Below are 21,634 nucleotides of genomic sequence, written 5' to 3'. Positions count from 1 at the left end.
AAAGGTCACATTCCCCTTTTGCATTAACTGACCCATGCAAACAAGGGGCCTTGGTAGTTTAAAGTAATTCTAAAGGTTCCTTAAAAATAAACATGTTATACTTACCTGCTCTGTGCAATGGTTTTGCACAGAGCAGTCCAATCCTCCTATTTCCGGGTCTCCTGCTGGTGCTCCAGGCCCCTCCCCATGTCTAGTGCACACAATAGCAAGCTGTTTGCTATGGGGGCACTCATGCGTACTAGCTCCCGAGCTGCTACGGTGTGTCCAGAAGACACCCAGAGCTCAGCTTGGCTCCTCCCCTCAGTTTCCTCCTCACTGGTTGTGATTGACAGTAACCACTTTAAAATAAACTGTGAAATTTGTAAAAATATTGTTTAACGCAAATGCCATACCTGCAGATCTTTTCAATCACTGATGAAACCTGCATGAAATGCTCCCAAAGTTCGCATTCCTATGTAATAGTTACATAGTTACATAGTTAGTCAGGTTGAAAAAAGACATAAGTCCATCCGGTTCAACCATAAAAAAAAAAAAACAGTATTGAAAACCCTACCATACAATCCCATATACACATTCCTACACCTGCTGTTGATCCAGAGGAAGGAGAAAATAAACCCCAGCAAAGCATGATCCAATTTGCTACAGCAGGGGAAAAAAATTCCTTCCTGATCCCCCGAGTGGCAATCGGATATTCCCTGGATCAACTTTACCTAAAAAAAAATTTAGTACCCATTTATATTATGTACACCTAGGAAAGAATCCAGGGCTTTTTTAAAGCAATCTAGTGAGCTAGTCAGAACCAACTCTGGAGGGAGTCTATTCCACATTTTCACAGCTCTTATGGTGAAGAAACCTTTCCGTATTTGGAGACAAAATCTGTTTTCCTCTAGACGTAAAGAGTGCCCCCTTGTCCTCTGTGTTGACCTTAAAGTGAACAACTCAAACCCAAGTTCACTATATGGACCCCTTATGTATTTATACATGTGGATGATATCCCCCCCCTTAATCTCCTCTTCTCAAGAGAGAATAAATTCAGTTCCTCTAATCTTTTCTCATAGCTGAGGTCCTCCATGCCTCTTATCAGTTTGGTTGCCCTTCTCTGCACTTTCTCCAGTTCCCCGATATCCTTTTTAAAAACTGGTGCCCAAAACTTAACTGCATACTCCAGATGAGGTCTTACTGATGATTTGTACAGGGGCAAAATTATATCTCTCTCTCTGGAGTCCATGCCTCTGTTAATACAAGAAAGGACTTTGCTTGCTTTGGAAACAACAGCTTGGCATTGCATGCTATTATTAGTTATTAGTAATAGGTTATTTTCTGGTCACAGAGGGTCCTTCTTTGAGGACAACTAAGATTATCACTTTAGCTGTGCTCAAAGAAATAGACTCAACAACTATTTTATTGTAGCCCATGAAAATAAGCTAGGATATAGGATTGTAAACATGGGAGTATTCCAGCCAGGCTTCATGAGTGACAGAATAAGTCTACAGGTATGACATTTGCTGTAAACAATAATTTTTATAAATAGCACAGTGTGTTTTAAACTACTGTTGCCCCTAGTCTACATGGTCCAGTTTATGTAAAAGGTGAACCTAGACTTTAAAAAGGGTAGGTGTTCGCTTGCAAAACACTTTTAAGCCCAGTGGTTAGAGAGGTAATGTTGCCACATTTTAACAGATCATAGGTAAAGCTTACATATGTAAAAACTAAAATAATGCAGTCACTCCATACCTTCACATTTAAGCTTCACCTATGATCTGCTTATGTGTAGAAATATTAGCAGACCTGTACATACATATGTAGCAACACAAGTCTTCTGTACCTATCTTCACAGTATTTGACACAACTCGAACGTGGCTCCTCCTCAGTTCCCCTCACTTCCTTGGCTTCACCATTCCTTTTCTCCTCTTTGGGTGTTTTATCATCCTCAGTGGCCACTTTCTCAAGTCCTCCCTCCTGACTGGCTGAGGTGCTATTTGGATTGCTGGACATCTCTTTCCCTTCAGTCCTTACTTTTCTGTGCCGGCTTCGTCTTTGGCTCTGCCTCCTGCGTATAGACTCCTCGGGTGTTGTGCCATTAGGCTCTGTATTTTCAGCATTGCCATGTCTAGACTTCTGCCGCCAGTGTTCCCTGAGATTTTGGTGAGTTGGGCTTTCTTCTCCATCTTTGTGACCGTCTGTTCCCGGCTTTTCTTCTTGCTGCCCTTCTACCTTTTCAGCAGACTCTTCGGCTAGCTTTGTCTTGCGGTATATACTGGAGTGAGGATTCAATGCTGTTAGTTCTTCATTCTGTAGAGCTTCCTTACTAGACATCTGTATATGTCTCCTTAGCTGACTTGTGCGTTGCTCCCAGATGGACATGGTATGTCGTTTGCGGCGTTCCTTCCTAGACAAAGAGACCATAGGGCAAACAAATCACTGTAGTAGACTTCCAGTGACATATAACATACAACATGTATCAACTATTTATAAATGATAACCACACTATAACTTCTGTGAATTTTAAGATGAAACTAAGTATACAGTATGTTAGCTACCAAGTCTCACCCTATATAGTATTATTTTTATTATTACAGCATGTAAATTGAGATAACCAACATTTGGCATAGAAAATTAATGTCAAAGCATTAAAGCGGAACTAAACCCATCGGTTTTACATTTTCAAAAAACAGTCAACAGGCCTAGCCAAAAGCTTTTTTCTAGGCTTAGATAGCGCGGGGAAGGATTAGAACTCCTGTTGGATTTTTACTGCTATCTGGGGCTTTGTTAAGTTAGAGATCACTTCTTGTCCGGCTTACAAAATTTTAGGAGACAGAAAGTGAGAACTCTCCAACAGCAATACAGTCAGAAATAACATGTTTTTTTTGTAGTAAAGTAGGGAAAGGCTAGAACCCCTGTCAGATTTTTCTTCTATGTATTTGCCGTGGAATTTTCTATCACATCCTGTTTGGTGGAACCATTGTAAGTTGAACAGTACTTGAGGGTAAATCATTCTACTAATAGCAGTAAAAACCCAACAGGAGTTCCAACCCTTCCTCACTCTCTCCAAACCTAGAAAAAAGGTTTTTGGCTTGACATACACTTTAACTTGAATAACTTAATAAACTTAAGTGTCCCAAGTGTAATAAAAATAAACATTTTATTGCACGTATATCTTTAAAATACTTCTGCCTTTTTAATACAAATAAGGGCCCCAGGTCACCTGAAGCCATTCAAGGTGGAGCTCAAGCAACAACTCATGAGATAATATATGGATTTATGGAAGAGATTTTCAATAACTGAATCTTCACTTACTTAATGAGGAAAGACAATTTCACACCATTGCAATATTCTTATGGACTGAACATGATGTGAAAATGTTCACAAAAAACACATGTGAAATAACATATGCACATAAACTCACTCAATTATGTGAACTGATGATTGTGCTTAAAATAAACTCCTCAATAACATACGTATAAATGTTGTGTAACAAAAGTTATTATTTCACTTTTGCTGGATTGAATACCACAATAATATGCATATGTAGCATTTGTTAGTTCTTGGGCACGTCAGCTCAGTGTTGCCTTTCTGAAAGCCCAACTATGGAAAACTTGAACATTTTCCCTCCCAGTGGGGCTGGGCCCATACTGCAGGGGTTAACTGCTCTTTTAGGTCAAGGCATGAGTACTCAATGGGCGGCCCTTCAGCTACTGTGGAACTACGATTCACATCATGCCTCTGCCTTTGGGAGTCATGCTTGGAACTGTCAACTGTCCCTCATGGGACTTGTAGTTCTGCAACAGCTGTAGGGCCACAGGTTGAGCACCCATGGTCTAGGGATGGCAGGGATAGGTCTTGGATGGAAGGTATTTGTCCCCTTTGTTTGGGTTGTGTTCTCTTTATGGGGATGACAAATAGCAGAATTAAGTACTTCGCCAAAGGAGAAAGCTTACTCCAGGATTGTTAAGTCATTATATGACTTATTAAGTCATAAGGTATTATATGACAGGGCCTAGCAAGCGTCTGTGAGCTGTGATATGTAAAAGGACCAGCTTGTGTGGAACAGCTGTAGGCTGTTCATTGCTTGGACACTGCTTGCTGTAGTATCCTTTTTCTGTAGACCCCCAAAAGCAGACAGAGATGTTATTTTATTGTAGAAGAGACATGCATTGTTACTTTTTCAAAAAAAAAATGCGCCTACCTGCCTGCTCGTTGTCTCCCCTGGCATTGTAAACTGTAAGCACACGCAGCTCAGCTTACAGTGCCTGGCTGGTCTCTAAGTGCCCGGATAACATCCTCCTGTGCATGCACAGGAATGACGTCATGCCCTACCAGCCAATGAAGAGGCTGGAAGACCGGTACACAGAAGAAGATGCCAGTGCAGGACTATAGGACCAGTAAGTATGGAGACTTTAGTTCAGCCTAAAGCCTAGGCTGGTGGGTGATCTGAGACCCCAGAATATCACAGGACATGGAAAAGAAAAGAAGATTTACTTACCTGATCCTCTACCTTGCTAGACCAGTCCCTGCAGTGTCATTCTTATGTGGTCTAAGCCTGGTTCTGACGTCATCAAGATCAATGCAGAGTCTATAGCCCTACATTGGACGTGATGATGCCGAAAGACGGTCCACCGCCAAAGCATAGGGGAGCACCGTCTGCCAGGGGAGCAGAGGATCCAGTAAATAAAATGTTTTTTTACCCTCACCCAGACCTAAACAAGCATTTTCAGATTTTCTGGAGTTAGACTTTAAGCCACCACTGGTATTCTGCCAAGGATTGTGTTGTTTGGGACTCTATAGTAATGCCTGAAGTATCCCCTTACCTGTTCTTTGTACTCCAGTTAAAAAACTCCAGTTAAAACACTATCAGCTCAGTGATAATGAGGCCCAGAGGGTAAAGCAAAATGGTCAGGAGGATAATGTTCTGGGCCAACAAAGGTTGTGTAACCAGGCATCACTCCGCTAATACATGTAGTAAATAAAGAAACCCTTCTATAAACCAGGAGATTGTTCTCTCGCTAGGCTCAACATTTTCTTAGAAATCCTTGCCCCTCTGGGAATTGGTATGTGATTTTGTTATAACATAATCCCTAGCATGCTGTCAGTGGATCATAATGGTGATTACTAAAAAAAATACTGTTTGCAGAGAACATCAGTGACTGGCATAATAATATAAAACTAAACTCTGGGGCAGTTTCACAAATACAAATACATATAAAGGAGCTGTTATACGTGCCAAAAGCATATTTACTGTATTTCTGTCCATTGAATCTTAGGATTTACAGAGCTCTACCACGCAGCAAATTCCTGCTTGGCAGGGGTAGGGACCTGATCTTTCTCTGCTGCAGTTTTGCTTTCACTGAAGCCCCATACACACGGGCCAAATATCGGCCGGAATCAGTTTAACAGAAACCGGCCAACATTCAGCCCGGGTGTATGGCAGTAGGTCCCGCAGAAGGCGGCAGAATCCAGCTTCTGTCAAAGGGGCATGACCAAAAAACATCTGCTGATCTGCATCCGATCAGCGTTCTCAGCCAATGGCTGCAAGCGCTGACTGGTGTGTTCTGGTTAGGGAGCAGTCCACTTCTCATAACACAATAGCTCAGTGGGGAGATTGCTGTACTAACATTGGATAGTTAGTACAGCAAGCTCCTCTTGAGTTACTCAGTTTTTTTTGTACAGCCTGCTTGGTTGAATAATGAAAAAAAAAAAAAAACTGATAGTGTGTACCCAGCTTAAGGGCCCTTTCACATGGGCTTTCTGATCAGGTCCGCCTGCCAGTTTTTCAGGCGAACCTGATTGGATGCTCCATGCAGCCCTATGGAGCGGCGGATGTCAGCGTTACATGTCCGCTGACTCCTGCCTCTATTTGATCTGATCCTGTCTGTGAAATCCAGACAGAAGGAAACCCTATTTTCCATCCATCTGGAGGATCGGATAGGATCAGATAAAAACGGACAGGTGATCCGTTTTTATCTGATCTCCCATAGAGGAGAGCAGGAATCTGACAGGTCTGTCTCTGCAAAGTAAGCGGAGACGGACCTGTCAACCGCCTGCTCAACAGGGATTGGCAGGACGATCCCCGCTGAGCAAAATGGAGTCCACCAGGCGGAAAGCCCGTGTGAAAGGACCCTTGCAGGTCACCTCCTCACCTGCAACCTGTGACAAAACAGTAAAAGAAGTAGCAGCATACTGGTGATCTCATCTCTCTGTCACTTTGCTCTCTCCTCCTCTCAGGATGTTCCTTGTTAGCACACGAGCATCAGTAAAAAAAACAGACTGGATTTCTGTAGTCCATTTCCCTTTCCCAGTCTGATCTCTGCTGAACGGGTATTGCAAGAGGCTGATACCAAGTCTGATTCTGGTGTTTACACTGCCTATATTTAAAATATACATTTAACCCCTTTACTGACACAGATTTAAGGCTTACATGGGGGATTAATGCGGGGGGTGGGGGGGTTTACAAACTCTACGTGTAAACTTCACAAGCTTTTTGGCTTTCAGATGGAAATGATCCAGGGGCTGTGCAGTTGGCGCATTGCTTCCACAGACCTCTGGAAGAGGCAGCTACTAATCTTCCTTTATGTGTTATTCTTTGTAATACTTATTGGATTATATATAATCCACTGTAACCTTATGGTCTTATATACCTATACAGTGTGATTTATGTTTGTTCTTGTTCTTCAAATTGCTATGGATGTGGGTATGGAACTGGCAACTATTGGTTATTTTCAGTTCCTTATATTTCATGGATTATATATAACGTATTTGTTACATTTTGTGAAATATAACACGTATAGGATGGTTTAAGCCTATCTTTTAGCACACATCCTGAAGAGGTGATTTATTACGAAATGCGTTGATGGTATTAAAGGTGTCGAAAGCATTGTGCAATGTTTTAAAGCTGGGGCTAATGTGATATATGAAATCTAAATGAGCACATATTTTAGTGACCTGAGTGTATGTTTTAAATGCATTCATGTCAATGATAAAAAAAAGCTTTTTTTAATTACATAAATTGTGTATCTTTTAGAGATTATTAACCTCCTAGGAAGAACATTTAAAGTCCTACGTACCTCCTATTTTCACCCTTGATTGGGTGGTTCCTTTATATGTATTGTTGTACTAGATACTTATAGAAAGAACATACACAGTAAATATAGATAGTTCTGTTAACAGAGTATTTCAGAGTATACACTTTTATAACAAGAACAATCTCTCAATTGCTGGTGATTTGGTAAGTTGCAATTGATGAAACTATATATTATGTTATTTTCTTAATGTCTAGGTAATGCCTGCTGTCAAAGTGATAATTACTAATGTTACTGATACGGCTCTGTGTCATTATGTGACTCATTGTGCAAAGCAAATACTTTCAAACACTCATCACAGCACATTCACTTTAGTGGGGACAACCGGTGGAATACTCTGTTTTTCACAAAGGAGTAAACGGAATAATGTGAATAATTTCTATTTTTCATTGTCATATGTTTTGTAATTATTGAGACAATGGGGTGAAGTCACTAACAGCTAAATACAGGATTCATTTTTGTTTTGTTTTTTAAATAACTCATTCAATATTTATCTCAGAAGCAGGCAATTCACTAAAAAACTTGCGTTAATTAATTTATTTTTTATTTTGCGATATTTATTTTTTATGTATTTTTTACACCTTATTTCATTGCAAACTGGACCTCCAGCTGCAGTGAAGAAGGGAAGTGGGAAGGGAAGGGCTGCGGGAAGTGAAAAATGTATCAGCAGTGCTACTACTGATGCTAAATGTGACAGCTCCTGCTCAGGAATACTGGTTGTCAGAAACAACCCACAGGCAGCCTACAAAGCAGTGACTCATCTCTCTGCCCATTGACGAAACATATCCTTAAATCCACCCCTTTGTTTAATTTAAGGGTGGGGACACAGGGATGTAATTTTGAGTGTGAAAAATTTGAAATTAACATGCCTTGGTGTCAGGTTTTTCTTTTGGGGGTGGGCAGGTGTTGTGATTGATGTAAACCTGCATCGCTGGAGGATTTGATTGATGGATATACATTGTGGAGCTTTTTTCCTTTTCAATAAAGGACAAAAATTGTGTCTGCATTTGTTCTACTGTGTTTTGTGAGTGAGTGGGAGTACGAAGGGCAGTATTAGGGGTTTCCGATAAGCCCCCTAACCACAGACCCCCAAAAACACCAGGCCAGGGTTGCGGGAAAGAGGTTCTTGTTCTCATCATCTAAACAATATGGAGACAAGGTGCGTTGTAAGAGAGGTTCTCCCTGGCAATCATCCCCTTCCCTTTCCTGGCCTGCCAGGCTGCATGCTCAGTTAAGGGTATGGTATAGAAATTGGTGGGATCTCATGCTATATTTGTTTTTGCGATTGGGTGCCTCTTAAAATTCATACCAGACCCGAAGGGCCTGGTAATGATTGTGGGGGAATCTTCATGATGGTAAATTTTTAACCTTCCTGGTGGTATGATTGTTTCCAATTTTAGGTGCTGAAAGCGGTACAAATATTTTGCATGTAATTCTTAAGGATGAGCAGCCCAAACCAACTATTTACATATGATTTTTTCTACTGTGTGTTCTTCTTTATAACATCTCCGGTATGATAAAATCTGAAACACAAAATCCTAAATTATAATATAATAAATAACTATAAAAAAGTTAAAGTATATATATATATCTATATAAAGTACAGTAAAACTGCAGGCAAGGGCACTGGGGGGGGGGGGGGGGGGACTAATGTAAATGTATTTTATTTTGTAATGTAATCCAATAGGATTACAATATATCAGTGTGTTTGTGTGTTTTACTTTTCAAATTTGCCGCCGGTTCCACCCCCCTGCGACGTGACGCTCGCAGGGAACGGAAGTCGGGGGACTCAGCATCAGATGGAAGATCTGGCCGCCGTATGCTGCAGGAATACATCGCGGGATCCCGGGGACAAGGTAAATAACCTCTTCCAGGATCCAGTGATGCTCCCTAGCGGTACCCCGAGTGTGGCTCGAGGTTACCGCTAATGGCACTGAAATTCCACCCTGAGCCACACTCGGGAATACCGCCAAGGAGATTAAATAACACTCTTTCTTCTTTAGTTACATTTACCTGTAGGCCAGGAAATCCGCCTGACAGTTGAATCATCCCCACTGCGCTATTGAATTCTGAAGGTGGGACTAACTACACTGATCAGCGGTAGTAGCCACTGATCAACAAAAGTTTTCCAACGTTCTTGTTTGACAGAAGTCGATTGATAGCCATACATGATTGAAATTCAACTGGTCCCTACTAAATAGGCAGAATTGCAATACACCTAAAAAATAAATAAATAACTAAACTTAACTTTCACAATGCCTCCTGTATAACCATGCCTATTTTAAATGAATGTCCCACCCCTAATTAATGTATATTCTCCAATCACAATAGCCTGATGGATGCACAGCATAAAAAAAAAGGTGTCGCTGGAAATTTTTTGGAATTGTTGGCAAGTATAAACAAGAATGATCTTATGGAAAGATAGTTGAAATGAATGGTCTGGCGACTGGGTATATTTAGTTTGAGTTACCCAGGACACGTTTAAAGAAAGAGGTGCGATACTTACCTCACCACTGTCATTTCCTTAAAGATAGGATGAATCAGTTACGGTTTTTGCATCAGATGTACTATAAGCCTGTGCACCTATTCCATAAGCATAAGAGAGATTCCGCAACTTGTCATATATGGGCTGAGGGAACTTTTCTTCATGTGGTGTGGAAATGTTCCAGGATCAGGCCTATGGTGATTGAGTTTATAGCTGATAAGTTTTGGCTTCCAAATATATGTTCCCCCTTGATATGGCCTTTGGGAAACATTAAAGATGAGGACATGGATACGGCTACGAAACTGTTCCTTAGACTCCTTTTATTGTGTCCACAAACTCATAGCAAGGAGGTGGCTATATTCTTTATTTTTTTTTAACAAAATGTATTGAAATTTTCAGAATAAGGAGGTGGCTATATTCTGAAAAAAATAACTTTGGGGATGTGGATAAAATGAGTAAACGTGAATATTCAGCTCTATTGAATGACATGAGGCACGAGGATCCCCCTAAAAGTTTAGAAAGGTCTGGTTTCATTGGGTGGACTCCGCTCACAGGGGAAGGGATGGAGGAAGAGGTGGATATCTGAAATACAGTCTTGGGGTTAAGACCTTATGGTAATTTTTGATTGGTTCTGGCTGAGGGAATGGTATCACACACTTGATGGCATTACCAGGAATGTGTTTAACTGCCCTGGTTTAAATATATCTTAAGGTTGTTTTGTTCTCTTTTCTACATCTGGAAGTTGAGGCATGTTGCCTTTCTTTGGGGTTGGGGTAAAAAAAAGGGGGTAAAATCCATATATCAGACTCTGAGGGATTAGGTGTCTAGTACATTAGTGAGGGATTAATTCATGATGATTACTACCTTATGTATATATGTTATCGTTCTTAGGGCCTTTTCTGTCTGTATATTCATTTAACAAAGTATATTATGTGAATGCTCTTGACACTATTTGTAACTTTTATTGTCTGATAATAAAAAAAAAAAAGGAAAAAAAGAAAGAGGTGCACTCTTGAATATTCTCTGTTTTGCAGCCTGTTAACGATACCACTTTAATCCAGGGTCAGTTACCCTTTATGTGACATGTGGATGACCAAACCCAGATATGCTGACATAGTCTAATATGCCTTTAGTTCCTTATCTAAAGTAAAAAACATCTTTTTACTATAATGCAATAAATAGGCTAAAAGAAACCAGTACTAAAAGAAATATCTAAGCTGCCACAGATGACCACTTCATCTAAAAATGCTCTTGGCCTGGCTGTAGATTTAATGACTTATTTATCCCAATAGTGCTTACAGATCAGTTGTGACCTCACCCTGACGGGTTGGTAACAAGCATTTGTAGGGGCTCAGCAATGACGGCCTACTTATTTCTCCGGGTACACATTTTTTTTTAATATGAAAGATAGAAATAATAGTTGTGTTGCCTTCAGAAATTCATATGCTTGCTACAGATACATAGAATGTAGCACAGTATCTCGATTTATACTACAACATAACATAGAAAACAACATGCAGGTTATAGCTGACTCACTCAACAGATGATGCATTAGGTGCAGACATAGGGCTGACCTCCTTGGCTTTTTGAAGGGCATGCTTCTGGTTAAATGCTTCCTCTTCTTCCTGTTCATCCTAGAGATAACCAAATCAGAAGACATCAGCTGCTCTCCAAGCAAACTTCTCATCTGCTTTTGCTTAGTAAACTGACCTCTTCCTTTCTGTATCTTGGGATTTATAAGGTATTTTTAGCTTCAGCTTCACCGCCGCCTAGTAGTACTGGAGATTGCTGACTAATTATTAATACTTCTGGGTATGGGATAAGCAAGCAGGGTATGTATAATAAGTTTGTGACTTATTACAAAGTCCAAGTGCTGTCACATGCAGGGCGTGATTAAAGATATGCAAACACTGACTTTCAGAAAGTCACCATTGCATAGTACTCTTGCAGTCTTCAGGAGGAAAGGTCAATTTACTTGGCAACTGCACACAACAGATTTACTCTAAAGATTATACATCTTACAAAAACTTGTGATCTAAAAATTGTATTTTCTCCTTGCCTGCAAAATGAAATACAATAGGAGCAACATAAAAAAGGCTTTCTATAGTTGCCCAGGCACACCACATGCTGGAACTGGTGATGCAAAAAATTGTATTTATCAGCCACAAAAAGTATCTACAGTTTGCCTCACAGATACACAAATATAAGGATTTTTCATTGCTGTAAAAAGTAGGGCTTGCTATAAAAATTAAACAATTGAAAATGCCTGTGTTGAACACAAAAGCCAAGTTTGTTTCCAGCATACAACACTAAAATAAGACTTGGAATTCAGTAGGTTGCTGTTGGCAAATCAAATATTTTTAATAATCAAAGTTTTCATAGAAAAGCTCTTGCTAGGAAACTCTATATAATGTACTTACTGGTAATTTCACATAGATATAGACTCAATGGGGTTGATTTTGCTAAAGACAAAAAGGCTAAAATAGACTATACACTTTTCATGGGAATTTTACCTTAGCTTACTTTATGCAATGCATACCATTCACAGCAAGGAAAATACTATTTCAAAAAACAGTATTTTTTCTTGTACATGATTGGATAATGGAAGTCAGCAGAGATTCACTACATTCACTAAGCCAAGGGACACTTTCTTTGCAAAATTAAAATTCCCTTGCAAAGTGTGTAGCCTATTAGCAAACCAACCCCAGTATGATTCCAAGGCTGGTGTATAGAGAAGACTTAAGCTAGCCATACACTAGAATATTTTCAAATCGATGCTTGTATCAACATTCATACGAAAATTTGTACAAAACTTCTCTATTATATTTGCTGATTTGACCATTGTTGTTCGAATGTACTTTAAAATTTGTTGTTAATATTTCATTTTAGAAAGAATGGACTTTACTGAATAAATAACCACATACACTTTTAGAAATGTGCTTATTAGAGAAAAAGAGAGTTTTTCTCTTACTGCAGTTGAAAAAGAATATTCTTAAAACAAAATAAAAATAAATTAAATTCTTCTAGCGTATGGCCAGCTTTAGACCCAGCTAATGTGGAATTAATGATTAAATCATATATCTCTGTTTAAAAAGAAGGTGGCATAAAGTAATCATCAAACTAAATATAATGATATACAGTACTGTGCAAATGTGTTAGGCAGGTCTGAAAAAATTCTGTAAAGTAAGAATGCTTTCAAAAAATATAGATTTTATTTTTATTTTTTTTAACAATTTAAATAAATACAAAGTGAGCCAACAGAAGAAAAATCTAAATCAAATAAATATTTGGTGCAACTACCCTTTGGCTTCAAACCAACATCAATACTTATACTTGCACAAAGTAAGAGATTTTGTAGGATTAGAGTCAGGGATATGATTAACAAATTATACCAAGCAGGTGCTAATAATCATCAACTTTATATGTAGGTTGAAATACAGTCATTAACCACATAACGACCGCCCACCGCAGATATACTGCGGCAGGCAGCCACTGCTGGGCAAAGTGACATAGGATTACATCACTCGCTCAGCCGCCTGTAGGGGGCGAGCGCGAGCCGCCAGAGGCGCGCTCTCGCTCGTTCACAGGCATCCCTGCGCGAGTGACTGGCGACTCCGATGTCCGCCTGCTACTCGCGATCTTCCAGAGGAGAGGGAGAAAGGCAGACGGCTGATGTAAACACAGCCGTCTGTCATTCTCCCTGATGTAAGTGCAGAGACTATACAATCCTGCTATGTAGGATCGTATGTCTCTGTGGTTACATCACAAGCCACGCCCCCCCATAGTTAGAATCGCGCCCCTAGGGACACACTTAACCCCTTGTTCACCAATAAAGTTAATCCCTTCCCTGCCAGTGTAATTTTTACAGTAACAGTGCATATTTATAGCACTGATTACTGTAGTAATGTCATTGGTACTCCCAAAAGTGTCAAAAATGTCAGTCAGGGGTTTGATCTGTCCGCCGCAATGTCGCAGTCCTGAAAAAAAAAAAAATCGCAGATCGCCGCCATTACTAGTAAAATAAAAAAACAATACAAATGACATAATTACAGTTAGTAAACGCAATAACTTTTGCGCTAACCAATCAAAATACGCTTATTGCAATTTTTTTTGCCAAACATATGCAGCAGAAAACAAATTGGCCTAAAATGTTAAAAAATTCAAATTTTTACATTTTTTTTGACAATTTCATATAAAAAAATTTGAAAAATATTGTTACTTTTTCAAAATTGTCGCTCTTTTTTTGTTTATAGCGCAAAAAAAAAAAAATTGCACAGGTGATCAAATACCACCAAAAGAAAGCTCTGTTTGTGGGGAAAAAAGGACATCAATTTTGTTTGGGTACAGCGTCGCACGACCGCACAATTTTCTGTTAAAGTCATGCAGTGCCGAATCGCAAAATAGGCCCTGGTCTTTGAGCAGCCAAATCTTCCGGGTTAACTGAAACAGAAACAGCTGTGTAGGAGGCTTAAATCTGGGTGAAGTACAGCAGAACTATGCTATTAAGGTGAGGTTGTGGAAGACAGTTTCATGTCACAGGTCATGCACTATGGCAAAAACTGAGCACAGCAACAAGACACATGGTAGGTATACTGCATCAGCAAGGTCACTCCCAAGCAAAGATTTCAAAGCAGATTGGGGTTTCAAGATGTGCTGTTTAAGTTCTTTTGTCGAAGCACAAAGAAACGGGTAGCGTTGAGGACCGTAGACAAAGTGGTCAGCCAATGAAACTTAATGCAGCAGATGAAAAACACATCACGATTACTTCCCTTCAACATTGGAAGATATCCAGCAGTGCCATCAGCACAAAACTGGTGTAAACCAATGGGATCCAGGTACACCCATCTACTGTCTGGAGAAGCCTGGGCAGAAATGGTCTTCATGGAAGAATTGTGTCCAAAAAGCTAAGGCTAAGTGACTTGGCTATGCATGAAAACATAGGAACTGGGGTGCAGAAAAATGGCAGCAGGTACTCAGGTGCTCTGGACTGATGAGTCAAAAATGTGAATGTTTGGTTGTAGCAAAAGGCAGTTTGTTTGCAAAGGGCTGGAGAGCAGTACAATAATGAGTGTCTGCAGGCAACAGTAAAGCATGGTGGGGGTTCCTTGCAGGTTTTGGGCTGCATTTCTGCAAATAGAGTCGGAGATTTGTTCAGGATCAATGGTGTCCTCAATGCCTAGAAATACAGACATTTACTGTACATATCCATCATGACATAACATGTGGGAGGTGTTTGATTGGCCCCAAATGTATTCTGCAGCCAGGACAATGACCCCAAACATACAGCCAAAGTCATTAGGAACTATCATCAGTGTAAAGTAGAACAAGAGGTCCTGGAAGTGATGGTTTGGCACCTAAAGAGTCTGTCTGGGATTACATAAAGACAGAAGGATTTGAGGCAGCCTCAATCCACAGAAAATTTGTGGCTACTAGTTCTCCAAGATGTTTGGAACAACCTACCTGTCGAGTTCCTTCAAAAACTGTGTGCAAGTGTACCTAGAAGAATTGACTCTGTTTTGAAGGCAAAGAGTGGTCACACTAAATATTGATTTGATTTGGATTTATCTTTTGTTCATTTGTTATTAACACTTCTATTTCTCTAAGCATTCTTAATTTACAACATTTTTCATACCTGCCTAAAACTTTTGCACAGTAGTTTATATGTGCAGTATTTGTTACTGCAATGGTTACAAGACAGGTAGACATTACAAAAGGAGATGAATAATTATATTTAATACAACCAAGTTAGCAGTCCTAATAAATATATCAAATTGCAATTGTTCATTTTCCCTACATATTGAACTGTCATATTCCTTTAAATTTGTAGCTGAAGGAGTTTACTGCTTTCTTACCTTAGTTAGCTCCTGTGCATTGGCCAGATTGTCCACAGCAATGGCAAGAAATACATTTAGGAGGGTGTCTATCCGAATTAAGGTTAAGAAATATTTTAAATAAACATAAAAATAATAAAGCAATGATTTTTGGTGAATTTATACATTTCGATCTTACCACAGAATATAAAAACTGGAGTCACCTTCATTTCTAAACTCATCCTCCTGGGGCTAGACTGGAATGGTTCTTGCATATAAGCAATATAATTCAATATACAACATATACAAACATGTCAAATAGACAATGATATAATATCATTGTCTATTTGACATGTTTGTATATGTTATATATTGAATTATATTGTTGTCTGTTTTAGAATGTTTTAGAAATCATGAGTGTGAGAATATGTATGACTTTATATATATATATATATATATTTATATATATATATATTTATATATATATTGACTTTTACATTATATCTGGATCCTGAGGAAGCTGTTATAGCGAAACGCGTCGGTCCACAAGCGGATTATGTGATGCATTTGATCCTAAAAGCTATATTCCCATGATTGTATGAATTGTATATATATATATATATATATATGTAATCTTCAATAAACAGACAATATATTTCTTTTATTTCTGGTATTGATTGATATTAAGGCACAATAAAATCCCAATTTCCAGTGTTTGGTAGAATTTTTCTCCGTTCTTGTCTCTTTCCCTCCCTCCCCCCTTCCCTATCCTTATCAGTCATCTACCAACTTGGCTCTACATATTTCACAATTTATTATAGGGGACAGTGCCAGTTTACCCACAGACCCTTTCTCTCCATATAAACTTTACATAAACAATCATTCTGCACAGTATAGAATTGGTAGAAAAACACTACATATGAACAAATGAGGTGAGGAAGCTGCCCCATGTAACATAATATGCTTGTTGTATTAGTGCTTGTTCAGGTCTAGTAGTAGGAAATATATGCAGCAGTAGTGTGCCCATCGTCAGGGCCAGGACAGAGAGTGGGCAAGAGGGGCTGCTGCCCTGCGTGCAATGGTTTATTGCAGGGTTGGGGCGCCCTGACCCTAACCCTAAGGGAAAGGGAGGGGGCACAGTTTGACATCTTTGCCCTGAGCACTGGATGACCTTGTCTCGGCACTGCCTAACGTTGCTGACACCTGGGATGGATTACTTTTAACACACAGCCCCCATACTTCTCTATATATCAGAATGTGCACTGCACCACAACAAGTGGCTTTGCGTTGTAATGCGCGTGTTGGGAAAAATCTGAATCAGCCCTCTGGAAACTGAAATACACCCTTACACATTTCTGGCAAACTTTGTACATAAATAGGGCTTTTTGGTTCACATACATTGCAATACATGTTTAAGCTGGCCAACTGCATCAAAGTAATCCCTTTCTGACCAGTCCCTACTTTTAAGTCTCAGCATTGGTGTCTATGAGAATAAAATAAGTCCCATCATTGGTATCAAAGAGTCATGCATATGAGTCCATTGAAAGCAAACGCAACTTCTCCAATCAGTTTGTGGTTCTCCAAAATTCATAAACTGCACATTATGGAGGAATTGATGGCTATGGTAAATAACAAAGAAGAGCAATTCTGTAGGAGACGGAACTTCTGATCTGAGTTTACCTTTTCAGCAGATTACCAGGCCGTGTGTCTTCTTAAGAGACAAATAACCTCAGCTCTTTTAGTGCCAGGAGTTCATCCAAGAGGAGCAAGGTATAAGATCTCAGGTGCACCTACATCTTCCACTTTTTCTTCTTCTCTTTCTTCTTATACTCACACTAGAAGAATTGTCTAAGAGCCAAGGGCCACTTGTGGAGAGCTTCCGAAAGACCTGGAATTAGCAGGTACAATTGTTCCAAAGAAAACAATAAGTAATGCACTCAACCGCCATGGCCTGTATTCACGCTCACCATGCAAAACTTTATTGCTGAAGAAAAAGCATGTAGAAGCTTGTGTAAAGATTGCTGCACAACTTTTAAACAAGCCTGTGAAATACTGGTAGAATATAGACTGGCCAGATGAAACCAAAATTGAACTCTTTGAAAATATAGTATATATATATATATATATATATATATATATATATATATATATATATATATATATATAGTATATTTTTGGCTCTGGCTGCCTATCAGAGGAGCAGCAGGCAAAATCTATATTGTTCTCTGCTTAAGAAAGAGCAGGATCTGTGAGTCAGGTCTGTTTAGTGTGCCCAGTGAGTGATTCATCTGGTCTTAGGGAGTGTCCCCAGCTGATCCAATGGGGAGGCACATAGGATGCTGGAGGAAACTTAACCAACGACACACAGGCTTTTGGTACTGCCCCAGGGATTGGCACAGACAGTTGGTCTCGGTGCATTATAGGGCAGGGTATAAAAAGCCATGGGCACATGAGGTAGGTCTTTTGGTGGGAAGCAAAGTCCCAGAAGGAGGGTGGCGGCTGCCTCCTCTTCTGCTGAAGTTGGTGATGGTCACAGACAGTCGGCCTGGTGAGCCATTGCTATGAGGCTGAACCCAGGCTGAAGTCCAAGAGAGCTGACTGGAGGAGTTGGGGCAAAGCGAGACTCTGGAAAAACAGTACTATGAGTACAGAGGATCTTGCCCAGGAGTCTGCCCTGGAAGGGGACCATTCTGGAGTGTAGAGTCAGTGGACGGGTGTCAGCTAGCACAGAGGAGGGGGGTACTGGGGGAGTGCCCTGAAGAAAAACACAAATAGGAACACTTACCTCATCTTCATTCAAGTGGCAGGATGAAGTAGCGGCCTTGCCGAATTCTCAAGTTAGAAGTCCTCTGAAATGTGAATAGTTAACAGTTGAAGTATCCCACTCATCCCTTCTCCCATCCCAATATAAATAAAACAACAAAAACAACGATCTCTAGACTGATTTGACTGAGCCGACTTAAAGTATTGAGATTTCTGCAAACAGTTGCTACAGATAACCCAGGGGAATCCAAAAGTGTAATTCTTCAGCAGTCCTCTAGGGCAGTGGTCCCCAACCCTGGCCTACAGGGCCCACTAACAGGCCAGATTTGCAAGATAACTGAAATACATCCCAGGTGATATCATTTGCTGCTCAGTGATTGCAGTACTCTAGTCTGCATCTCCTCAAGGTAATACTTAAAATCTGGCCTGTTAGTGAGCCCTGAGGACCGGAGTTGAGGACCACTGCTCTAGGGGGCAGTGCTATATATATATATATATATATATATATATATATATATATATATATTTATATATACATATATACATATATATATATATATATATATATATATATATATATATATATATATATATATATATATATATATACATACATACACAGTAACTCACAAAAGTGAGTACACCCCTGAGATTTTTGTAAATATTTTATTATATCTTTTCATGTGACAACACTGAAGAAATTACCCTTTGCTACAATGTAAAGTAGTGAGAGTACAGCTTGTATAACATTGCACATTTGCTGTCCCCTCAAAATAACTCAACAGACCGCCATTATTGTCTCAACTGCTGGTAACAAAAGTGAGTACACCCCTAAGTGTAAATGTCCAAATAGGGCCAAAAGAGTCAATATTTTGTGTGGCCACCATTATTTTCCAGCACTGCCTTAACCCTCATGGGCATGGAGTTTACCAGAGCTTCACAGGTTGCCACTGGAGTCCTCTTTCACTCCTCCATGATGACATCACAGAGCTGGTAGATGTTAGAGACATTGCGCTACTCCACCTTCCATTTGAGGATGCCCCACAGATGCTCAATAGGGTTTAGGTCTGGAGACATGCTTGGCCAGTCCATCACTTTTACCCTCAGCTTCTTTAGCAAGGCAGTGGTCATCTTGGAGGTGTGTTTGGGGTCGTTATGTTGGAATACTGCCCTGGGACCCAGTCTCCGAAGGGAGGGGATCATGCTCTGCTTCAGTATATCACAGTACATGTTGGCATTCATGGTTCCCTCAATGAACTGTAGATCCCCAGTGTCGACAGCACTCATGCAGCCCCAGACCATGACACTCCCACCACCATGCTTGTCTGTAAGTAAGACACACTTGTCTTTGTACTCCTCACCTGGTTGCTGCCAGACACGTTTGACACCATCTGAACTAAATAAGTTTATCTTGGTCTCATCAGACCACAGGACATGGTTCCATTAATCCATGTCCTTAGTCTGCTTGTCTTCAGCAAACTGTTTGTAGGCTTTCTTGTGCATCATATCTTTAGAAGAGGCTTATTTCTGGAACTACAGCCATGAAGAACAATTTGATGCAGTGTGCGGCGTATGGTCTGAGCACTGACAGGCTGACCCCCCCACCCCTTTAACCTCTGCAGTAATGCTGGCAGCACTCATAGGTCTATTTCCCAAAGAAAACCTCTGGATATGACACTGAGCACGTGCACTCAACTTCTTTGGTTGGCCATGGCGAGGCCTGATCTGAGTTGAACCTGTCCTGTTAAACCGCTGTATGGTGTTGGCCACCGTGCTTCAGCTCAGTTTCAGGGTTCTGACAATCTTCTTATAGCCTAGGCTATCTTTATGTAGAGCAACAATCCTTTTTTTCAGATCTTCATAGAGTTATTTGCCATGAGGTGCCACGTTGAATATCTAGTGACCGGTAAGAGCGATAACACCATATTTAACATACCTGCTCCCCATTCACACCTGAGACCTTGTAACACTAATGTGTCACATGACAACGGAGGAAGGAAAATGGCGAATTGGGCCCAATTTGGACATTTTCACTTAAGGATGTACTCACTTTTGTTGCCAGCGGTTTAGAAATGAATGGCTGTGTGTTAAGTTATTTTGAGGGAACAGCAAATTTACACTGTTATACAAGCTGTACACTCACTACTTTACATTGTAGCAAAGCGTCATTTGTTCAGTGTTTCACATTAAAAGATATAATAAAATATTTACAAAAATGTGAGAGGTGTACTCACTTTTGTGAGACTGTATATATATATATATATATATATATATATATATATATATATATATATTATGTGTGTAAAAGATTCAGCGCTGAATAAATAAACATGTGATGAGACTGTCAATCAGGAAGGAACCAGGCACCATCCAGCACGCTGCACGCTCTGCAATTGCAATGCTCGATATTGTCGGATACAATGTAAGTGCAACATTTTTGGAGTGAATAAAGTCCTACTATTGCAACAGAGAGCACTAGATTTCCCCCTTTTTTCATTTATATGTCTTGGGATGAATTGGAATCGAGTGTGAGCTGTACCCATTGCAGTTATACTTATATCTGTGCTGACAAGTGCTGGAGGCTTGGTCCTGGTATATATCGGAAAAACATATGCTGTGTACCGTGGAGATCGTTTATGCTTTTAGACCCTGCAGGGTCAAGTTCTGGAGGTGAGAGGCAGATATTGCTTGGTGGTGGGAATTTATGAGCACCGAAGTCACACCTGTTGTCATTTCACCAGATCACAAGTGGACTATAATTTTTTCCCGTCTGTCAAACCTGTTATCACCTGTTGTCATTTCACCAGATCACAAGTGGACTATAATTTTTTCCCATCTGTCAAACCTGTTATCACCTCATATATGAACTGTTTCTTCTATCTGTGCATCGGCTTTTAAGATTTATTTTCATATATGTATCATTGTTGGTTTAAAGTGTTTTTTACCCAAAGATTGATATCCAATAATTTTGAATAGACTGCGCTACACTATTTATTATTTATATATATATATAAATAAATATATAAATAAATATATATATATATATATATATATATATATAAACACACACACACTGCTCAAAAAAATTAAAGAAACACTTTGAAAACACATCAGAACTCAATGGGGAAAAATGTCATGCTGGATATCTATACTGATATGGACTGGGTAATGTGTTAGGAATGAAAGAATGCCATATCATTTGATGGAAATGAGAATTATCAGCCTAGAGATGGCTGAATTCAAAGACACCCCAAAAATCAAAGTGAAAAAATGTTGCAGCAGGCTTGTCTATTTTGCTGAAATTTCATTGCAGCAACTCAAAATGATACTTTAATGGTTAAATGGTTTGCATGGCCCCCAAGTGCTTGTATGCTTGTATGCCAGACGTCAGGGCATGCTCCTAATGAGACAATGGATGGTGTCCTGGGTATTTTCCTCCCAGATCTGGACCAGGGCATCACTGAGCTCCTTAACAGACTGAGGTGCAACCTGGCGGCATT

At 39.8% G+C, this 21,634-nt stretch overlaps 1 protein-coding gene across 6 annotated transcripts in view; it reads right to left on the bottom strand.

Annotated features, from left to right (window-relative positions):
- Positions 1–21,634, bottom strand: part of CACNA1E (calcium voltage-gated channel subunit alpha1 E) — a 1,228,023-nt gene that overhangs the window by 109,141 nt on the left and 1,097,248 nt on the right. For all 6 annotated transcript variants that reach the window (XM_082266485.1, XM_082266488.1, XM_082266487.1 and 3 more), the window contains 3 exons: positions 15,414–15,481; positions 11,098–11,195; positions 1,826–2,389 (listed from right to left, as the gene is read on the bottom strand). In XM_082266485.1, the coding sequence (XP_082122611.1) occupies positions 1,826–2,389; positions 11,098–11,195; positions 15,414–15,481 (730 nt within the window). The remainder of the gene's footprint in view (positions 1–1,825; positions 2,390–11,097; positions 11,196–15,413; positions 15,482–21,634) is intronic.

The sequence above is a fragment of the Pelophylax lessonae genome (genome assembly GCF_965119305.1).
Source record: "Pelophylax lessonae genome assembly, chromosome: 8".
Classification (NCBI taxonomy): domain Eukaryota; kingdom Metazoa; phylum Chordata; class Amphibia; order Anura; family Ranidae; genus Pelophylax; species Pelophylax lessonae.
Note: the sequence above shows the minus strand (reverse complement) of the source record. Positions and strands in the feature narration are given on the sequence as shown.